Here is a 9,557-nt window from a genome sequence, read left to right as displayed (position 1 = left end):
ATTTATTATAGAAGGAGTTTTACAGGGGTAGGATGGGTGAGGGGAAGAATGTAAATTAAGTTACAGAAAAAAGTTTCAGAAAAAAAAATATCTATTCAATGACTGCAGTAATATATATAGCCCCAGCTAAGTGCTACTTTATAGGATGCCTAAAGTTAGACTTGTGTTCATGGAAATGTATATATCAACTGTGTTTGCTATGAAAATATTTAGATTAATTAAGGTCTTTAGTAATTCAATAAAATGTGGGGCAAAAACAGTATAGAAAGTAAACATAGATACCAGAGACAGTGTGGGAGGAGAGTGGGGGATGGCAGAGGGTAAGAGATAGGGAATCAAGGATGGGGAAAAAAAGCAAAACATACAGGAAGCAAGAAATGGGAAATTATTTGTTGACAATAACACATTTGTTGATGTGCTTGATTGAGACGATATACAGTGTACTCTGGATGGAAAATCTCATTTTGTATGCTGTAATGATGTAGTGAATGACTGTAAATAAATAAATTTAAGTAAAACAGTAACTTATTTTTTTTTTACCAGTTTAAATATTTTCCCAGCTTCATTAAGGCATAATTGACATATACAAATGGTATATATTTTAATGTAAAATGTGATACATGTATAAACTGTGAAATGATTCATTCAAATTCATTAACTTAATACCCATCACACTACATACCATTTTTTTTGTGAATGCGTTTAAAATCTATTGTGTTAGAAATTCTGACATATAAAATACATGATCATTAGTTGTACTCACCATACTTTACATTAGATCTCCAGAATTTATTCATCTTATCTAATGGAAGCCAGGAAACTTTAGATTTTTAACTAATATATTTCCCATTTTCCCACCCCCAGCCTCCAGCCCCTGCCTGGTAAACATCTTTCTACTTTCTGTGTCTATGAGTCTGACTTTTTTAGATTTTACATATAAGTGAGATTGTGGGGGTATTTATCTTTTGTGCCTGACTGATTTCACTTAGCAAAACATCTCCTAGGTTCATCCATATGGTTGAAAGTGACAAATTTCTTTCTTTGTAAAGGCAGAATTGTATTCTATCACACATACGGTATATGCCACATTTTCTCTACCCTTTCTTCCATTGATGGATACTTAGATTGATCCCACATCTTGCCTGTTGTGAATATGTAAGCAAGTCTAATTATAAAATCAAAAGAAGAGCTGACTATTTGGACCCAAGGTGATTCATTTTTAAAAATAAATTATGATACTTACATATGTATATATGCAGATGTATTCATGTATAGTACATATATGTGTAAATGTATACACTCTACTGATTAAAGAAACACTTGCTAATGTTTTCCTAAAAAAAAGCTGCTTTATTTCTTCTATGTGCATATTCCAGATTAGTGAAAATATTCGGAGTACTGCTATTCGACACTTCGGTTTACTAGTTAAAGATATGAGTCTGAACAAACAGATGCTGAAACATGTGGTCCTAAAAGGCTTGGTGCCTCTGATTCTGTTTTTGGAGGAATCTGAGATAAAAGTAGTTAAAGTAAGTCCTTGGTCTGGTTCTTTTAAATTTTGCCCAGAATCACAGTGTTTTACCTAATAGCAGATGAATAGATCCTGCTGATCTTTGTCCTTTCTTTCATTTACTTATTTGTGGCATAAGAGATAAACAGAGAGACCAGTGCCCTTGACAGGGCCTCACCATGCCAAGATCCCTCCCCCTACCCAAACTTTCCAGTCAGCCAGGATCATAGTGGGTTTAAGGCATTCAGGTTGACTCAGGATTTGAAGGCAGTGCCTCCATACATGGTCCCAGTATCACACAGCAATGCCCTACACCCTGCACCACTGGGCTGGGACCTCACGGACTTTTTCTATCTTGCAGGCATGTAAATATACGTTAGAAATCTGTGACTCACATTTACAGTGGTCAACATCATATTTTCTCCAAGATGAATATTACAATTTTGAGCTGGTGGTGCTCAGCATTTGTAACACTTTTGTAAGTGGCTTTTCTACTTTTACTACTATAAGTTATAGAGAAAACAGATAAGATATCCAAAGTGGTGAAAAATGTGGTGGGTTTAAGGGCAGATGTTGGAGGAAGGATGTGAAGAGAAGATACTAAATGAATGATCACAGCTAGGGCTAGGGAGAAGAGAAAATTAAAATCTTCTACTTCCTCTTTCTCAGTTATTGATTAGGCATCTTACCTTTTCCTGCAACCCACTTACTTTGAGCTTTGGATAGTTTGGGGGATAGGAACGTCATTCCAGATCACCAAATGGGAAACTGGAATCACATCACCATTGTCTCATGAGCGGGTCCTCTGAGAACCATCATGATCTGCAGGGATAGACGAGGGGTGGTGTGGGGCTGTTTATTTCAATCGTACCACTGATTAAATCATTCCTGTAAGCAGGACAGTGTGGTTCAAACATATACCCCCCAAATATTAAATTGGTCCTGATTTGATAAAAGCAACCACATTCCTTTCTCTTGAAAAAACTGCAGGGAGCAAATGTGCTTATTCAATAACTGTGAAGTTTTCCCCTTTTGTTTTCAGCTTATTTCTCAAAGGAACTACATCACAGATTTGATAGGTGATACCTTAGGATTCCTGAGGAGCTCCAGAACATATCTGAGGAGGGCAGCAGTTATCTTAATAGGTAAATGGAATTCAGTATTCATTTTCTAATTTGTCTTAAAAGGTACAGAATGGGATAGCAATGGGAAGGGAGCTTTTAAAAAACAATAATAAATCAGGATGGACAGCACCTTCCATGGTGATGCCTGTGATAAACAGAGGTTAACATGAGAGTGGAGTGTGGAACTGTAGTTCCACTCCAGTACACATGGAGTATAGCTGTGTAAGTAAAGATTATATCAAATGTGTTCAACAGGAAAGATTCCAAAATTTACAATGGTGGCATGCCACTGCTGATTATTCCTGTTTACCAGTTAAAAAATCACTACTCAATGAATAAGAATAATTTAAAGATACATGCAAACATCATCTTCAACAGAACATGGATACCTGAAATCACAAAGTACTGAAGATGAGAAAGAGCAAGTAAACCCAGTTTTTTTTTGTTTCATTTTGTTTTATGATTGTTTGTTTTTGCCATAGGGCATGTGAACATGCTGAAGAGAGACAGAGAGAGACAGTGAGAAGTAAAGTGAGAAATCACCACCTACAGGGGATGGTCACAGCACAGTTCCTTCTCCCCTATTCTCCTGGATCTTGAGCATGCACACAAGTACACACACACACACACACACACACACACGATTTTCAAGCCACTAAGTCCGGGATTCGAGTCTAGTGCCTTAACCACCATGTCACCTGTTGGCCCTAATACAGTCAAGTTTTTAAAAAAAAACTGGTGATGGAGGAAGTGCAGGAAGACACTAAAAGACAACCAAAGTCTTTTGTCTTGAACAAACAACAAAATATCTCTTTCCCACTAGATTCTCCCTATGACAATCAAAACTGATTATTCTTAATTTGAAATTACCAGCTCAGTTTGGTAGTAGGGTCTTCCCTTCCTGTGTTTAGTACAATGGAGAAGCAGAGATGGCAAGGAGTGAGGTGATTCTCAGTCACTCCCAGTGATTTATAGAGAGGACTCTAAGTCAGGGCAGATGACAAACTGAATTTGTTCAACCTTGGAATCCACAGAGGAATAATGAACACACCAATACACATACAAAGAAAACTCCCGTGTCATGAGAATTTGATTTCCTACCAGAAAGCAATCTTCTTATTCTAAATTCTACTCTGGAAATTTCCATAAATAAATGTCTTTATTTAACTATTATGAAACTCCCAAGAAAGTAATTTTAAAAGAAAACCAGTATCTTCCTACAGAGATACTTAAAGTGGAAAAAGAAAGAAGAAAAACAAATTTTGGAAAGTGTTTCTTCAGAGCAGATAAAACATGATAAATATCTTTCTAAAATAAAGATCTAAAGTACAGATATCAGCACATAGAGAAATTATGATAGGTCAATGGGAATACATGAAGAACAAGCTTTTAGAGTACAAGGGAAAAGTATTATAAAAATGTGTAAGTATCACACACACACACACAAATTGAAACTGCATTAAAATCCACAAAAGAGAAAATAATATATTGTCGACAACCTGGTAAAGGACAAGGAGAATGGGGGTTGAGAAATAATGAAAAAATAAAATGAAAACCAGCAAAGAACAGTTTTATTCATTTCTACTTTTTTAAATTGCCATAGGGTGTGTGTACTTACCAAAGTAACAGAGAGAGAGAGAAAGGAAAAGAGAGAGAAAGCATCCCTCGGTAGGGTATGGTCTAACCACAGTCACTTTTCTCCAATCTCTCCATCCTGTTGGGATTTGGTCACATACACACATATCTGGTGTGTTTTTTAAGCTTTCCAGTCTAGGTTCTAACCACGGTCAGCTGTAGCATTCGGCTCCCTTCACCTCGCTTGGCTGGCCCAGCAAGAAACAATTTTAAAAATCAAGGTAATATGATAGATATAGAATATAGATGAAAGAAATGTAAATATGCATAAATGATACCCTCTAAGAATAAAATGAATAATTACAACAGAAAGTTCTTCAAAGATATAATTTGTGAAATGAAAAGATGATCAACTATATTGAGATGATAAATCATTTTTAAGAACTATTTTATACAGAATGTAATATTAAGATATTTGCTAATAAAATAATGAAACTTTAAAAGGTTTAAAAATTTTAAACATTTAGGCAAAAAATCAAAGTTGCCTATATGTTAAAAAAAACCACAGGCATTAGAATTTTCCACTTTAATATTCAACCTAAAATATATAGCAGGCAGTGTTATGTAATCATAAAGAAATTTGTGACTGAAATATTTTATATTGGGTAAAATTACATTCAACTATGAAGATAACAAAAATACATTTTTAAACTACAAAAACTCAGGATAAAATCATTGTAATGAATCTTTCTTGAAGAAACTACTAGGGCATGGAATTCAGTCAACTGAAGAATGAATAGATGAACTATTGTGTAGAAACAGTATCTCCTTAACTGTAGGACACTTATCTCCTCCAACCCATTCTCTACTGTTTTCCTCACTTCTCTATGCCTTAGGAGGCAGACTGTGCTGGATATCTCCCAAGTTCCTTTCCCAGCTTTATTCCAAGTGGCACAGAATTTCAAACATGTTAACGCATTTAATAGGCAGGGTAGGCTTGACAGTAAAGATTGTGACAGTGCTATTGATAAACAATTGCCACATTCAGAATCCCCACTGAACAACCACTGAGAAATACTGATCAAGAGGTTCAATACACTTGTAACAAATACACCAACTGACCGTTATATAGATATTGACACATTAATGTCTGTGGAAGAGCAAAAGGCATAGGTACTCCTGAAAAAAGTAATGTGGGGAAAATACAAGCTGCCCCTCTGTTAGTTATGAACTTAGCTCTTTTCATTTAATTGACATGCTTTGATAATTAATATTGTTTAACATCCTTTCATATGTTTATGTATAGTTATAATTTCCCTTCTATGAAATTCCTCTTAATGATTTTTTAATTTTCCTATTAGTCATTAGAAAAATGCAAATAAAATACCATTATATGCCCACTAGAATGTCTAGACTAGAGATAGACAATAATAAATATTGTCAAGGATTGAAATAATCAGAACTCTTATATACTGCAGAGTGGACTATGGCATCAAGACCCTGTCAGGGATCTTGAATCTATGTCTTTTCTCTCTCTCTCTCTTTTATTGACTGAATAAATAAATGTTTTAAAAATGGACAAAAAACACATACATGTTCTTTAAAAAATATGTACTAGAACATCCAGTGAAGTACTATTTGTATAATTTAATCCTGTTAATCATCAATTGGATGAATAAGTTGTGGGAGAACTGTAGACAAGGTTGACCAAGAGAAGTCAGTCACAAAAAAATTACATATTGTATGATTCTATTAATGTAAAATACAAAACCAACTGAACTGACCAATTAGATATTAGTACCCTGGATAGTTTTACCTATAGAGAGATTGTAAGGGGCCTGAAAGGGATTTCTGGGTTACTGGTAATGTTTTATGTCTTGACATTGGATGTAGTTAGTGTGTGAATATCTCAGTAGCTGTACATTTACACCTGCACTTTCTGATATGGCTGTTATGCTTAAATGTTTAGAAATTTTAAAAAAGTATATACACATGTAATAAACCAAGAGTTGAAAAGCATATGGAGCAATGAAGCTAGAGATTGATACAAATACTTGGAAAATAAGTGGGCATTATCTTGTAAGCTAAAGTTAAGTGTAATGTCTCTATGATTCAGATACAACATTTTTAGGTACATACTTTAGCAAACTCTTTCACAAGAATAGCTAGTGACTTGTAAAAGTAAGTATATTGCAACATTATTTGTAATAACAAATAAACTAAATAATTCAAGGGTCTATCACAAGCAGGGTGGGTATTAATTTTTCAATAGTCACAAATGAAACTTTAGCTAGCAAGGAACTTCATTGGAAAAAAATTAAAAAAACAACAGCTCCTTTCCCTAAAATATTAATAGATGAATCCCAAAACCTGAATAAAAAACAAAGAGCATATGCCATTTAAATATAGGTCATAATAGATACAACTTAAAGTACATTATGGAGAATTTATACTAATTTCCTGAAAAACTATACACATAATCAAGGAAATGGTCAATGCAAAATTCAACAAACTAGTTTACTTGGAAGGACGAAGGGAAAGCAGGGCACAGGGTTCCTAGAGGGACTAGAAAAGGACAGTGTTTTATGTGTTTGAGGCCCACAGCAGGGTTTTGAATGTTTATTATAATTCTCTAAAATTGTATGTCTCTTTTTAAAAGAATTATTCATTTATTCATTCATTTATTTTAATTTGACCAAAGAGAGAGAAAGTGAGAAAGCAAGCCACCAGGTCTGGGATGCAAACCATTGTCAATCATGTGGGAATGTCCAGCACTTAACCACCACTCCATCTGCTGGCTCCCAAAATTGTACATCTATTATAATGCGCTTTTGTATGTGTTATCATTAATGTAAAAATGCATGCTAGCTACTCATACTAATCGTTTTTTAAAATTATACTAGTCTGAAAAAATCAAATCTTTGTTATGCCAAAATAACTAATCCATTAGAAAATACATTGGAAGAAAAGGTCCTGTTAACAGTAGATTAAAATAGAGGGCAGTAGGTAGCGCAGTGGTTGGGGTGCTGTACTCTCACATGGTTGACTTGCTTTCTCACTTTCTCTCCTTCTCCCTGTGTCTATCTCTGGTGAGCATATGTGTTCTATAGGAAATTTAATAATAATAATAATAATAACAACAATAATAAATAAAACTAAATATTTTAAATAACAATAGATTAAAATAAAGAAGAAAGAATAAGAAAGAAAATTGGGAGGGAGAGAGAGAGGGAGGAGGAAGAAAGAATCCTGAGGGGAGGGAGGAAGGTGGGAAAGAAAATTGAGAGAGAGAGAGAGAGATGAAGGAAAAACAGAAGGATGTACAGACAGAAGGGAGAAAGAAAGTCGCAAAAGCAAACTGAAAATGCAGTGCTCTATTTCTGTGAAGAAAACTAGTTAATATTATTGAAAAGACAAATGATTTGAATACATAGGAAAGTATAAACTCTACTTTGGGAAAGTAAGAATCACAATTAAAAATGTGTCAATTCTTTCTTAAATGAATTTATCTAGATTTATAAAAATTATTTTATTCCTAATTCACTACTTACGCTAAATAAATTCCATATGACAAAAGGCACAAATCCTAAAAATGAAACCAGAATGTAATTTTGCTTTATACTCCTGCTTCAAGGAACTCTCTAAGTAGAAGTCAAAAATCCAGCCAAAACCAAATTGGGATGAATCACTTACATGATCACAGATAAAGGGTGAATTCTCACTCTGTAAACAATCCTTTAGAGGCAAAAGGGAACAGGCTTTCTTGAAGAGACACCTTCATGGCTCCGTTGAACTAGCCATTTTGGGGGAAACAGAGAAATGAAGATTTCCCACTGATAATTTGGCCTCCAGCACACAAAACTCATGAGCTAGAAAGACTTCTTTCAGGCCTCCTGTCTCTGTATCTCTCTTTGTCTCTCTCTACCTCTGTCTCTGTCTTCTCTCTCTTTTTTATTTTTTAATTTTTGCTTGTTAGAATTTTTTAAGGTGAGGCATTTTCTGGGCTTTCTGGCCCCTCCTATCCCTTTATCTTGTTAATAATTTCCTCTCCCCCTCCCAACCCAGGAGAGGCAAAAGGGAACATGCCTTCTTGAAGAGACACCTTCATGGCTCTGTTGAATAGACATATCACGCGGCGTGCAAGTGCACCGCACGATTTTCTAATTTTTGGGTTTTATTGAAAAATTTTTAAATAGTAATTTTTTAGTTTTATTTAAACGTTTTTCTCTTTTTTAAACTCAGATTGAACTTCCAAGTTTGGAAAGAAAGTGACCATCCACCAGATGACTAGAAATTGCTGCAGGACCACAAGAAATATGGGAAAGCAGGAAAATACCTCTCCTCCAAGGGAAAAAAGATAACTCCTCTTCATCCAGACACAGAAATCATGGAAATGTCTGATAAAGAATTCAGAACATTCGTAATGACAAAGCTAACAGAGATGGAAGAGAAGAGAGACAATGAACTGCTGAAGAGGAAGGAGAAAGGAGTTGATGAGTTCCAGGAGGTGAGGAAATTCATGCAAGATCTAAAAGAGGAATTTCACACTTTACAAAAGAATCAGATGGAACTGTCAGAGATGAAGGCTATAATACAGGAAGTCAAAATCTCCCTTGAAAGTATTAAAAGCAGACTAGATCATACAGAAAATAGAATCTCAGATGTAGAAGAGAAAATTGCTGGCCTAGAAAAAAAAATCTACCATGAAGATTGAGAAAATGGCCCCAAAATTTGATAATAATATATGAAAAATACTAGATACCATCAAATGTCCAAACATCCAGATAATAGGCATCCCAGAAGGTGAAGAGACTCATAAGGGCATTGATAATCTATTCCATGAAATCCTGCAAGAAAACTATCCAAACCTAGAGAGGCACTCAAAGAGTTAGTCCCAAGAAATACAGAGGACCCCAAATAGAATCAACCCAAGAAGATCTTCTCCAAGACACATTATAGCCAGATTGACCAAAACCACAGTCAAAGACAAGATACTAAGATTGGCAAGAGAAAAACAGCAAGTTACCTACAAAGGGTATCCCATCAGACTAACAGCAGATCTCTCATTGGAAACAATGTGAGCAAGGAAACAATGGGAAACGAATGGGAAAATATATTCAACGTGTTAAGGGAAAAGCAATTTCAACCGAGAATACTGTACCCGACAAGATTATCTTTCATTTGGGAAGAAAAGACACGAACATTCCCAGATAAACAAAACCTGAAAGAATTTACCAACACCAGATCAGATCCCCAAGAAGTTCTTAAGGGAGTGCTATGTCAGTAAAATTAAATACAGACACACAGAAATAAGAGTTCAAAAACTAAGAAAATGGGCAACTTAATTG

The 9,557-nt window shown here is 35.0% G+C and overlaps 1 protein-coding gene across 1 annotated transcript in view; it reads left to right on the top strand.

Moving 5' to 3' along the window:
* Positions 1-9,557, top strand: part of MROH9 (maestro heat like repeat family member 9) — a 102,520-nt gene that overhangs the window by 78,899 nt on the left and 14,064 nt on the right. Inside the window, exons 10-12 of the mRNA XM_006159769.1 lie at positions 1,377-1,529; positions 1,872-1,988; positions 2,553-2,655. Coding sequence (XP_006159831.1) covers positions 1,377-1,529; positions 1,872-1,988; positions 2,553-2,655 — 373 coding nt within the window. The remainder of the gene's footprint in view (positions 1-1,376; positions 1,530-1,871; positions 1,989-2,552; positions 2,656-9,557) is intronic.

Source organism: Tupaia chinensis, unplaced genomic scaffold (assembly GCF_000334495.1).
Source record: "Tupaia chinensis unplaced genomic scaffold, TupChi_1.0 Scaffold000651_1, whole genome shotgun sequence".
NCBI classification, from domain to species: Eukaryota; Metazoa; Chordata; class Mammalia; order Scandentia; family Tupaiidae; genus Tupaia; species Tupaia belangeri.
The sequence above is the reverse complement of the archived record's forward strand: the minus strand, read 5'-3'. Positions and strand labels throughout refer to the sequence as shown.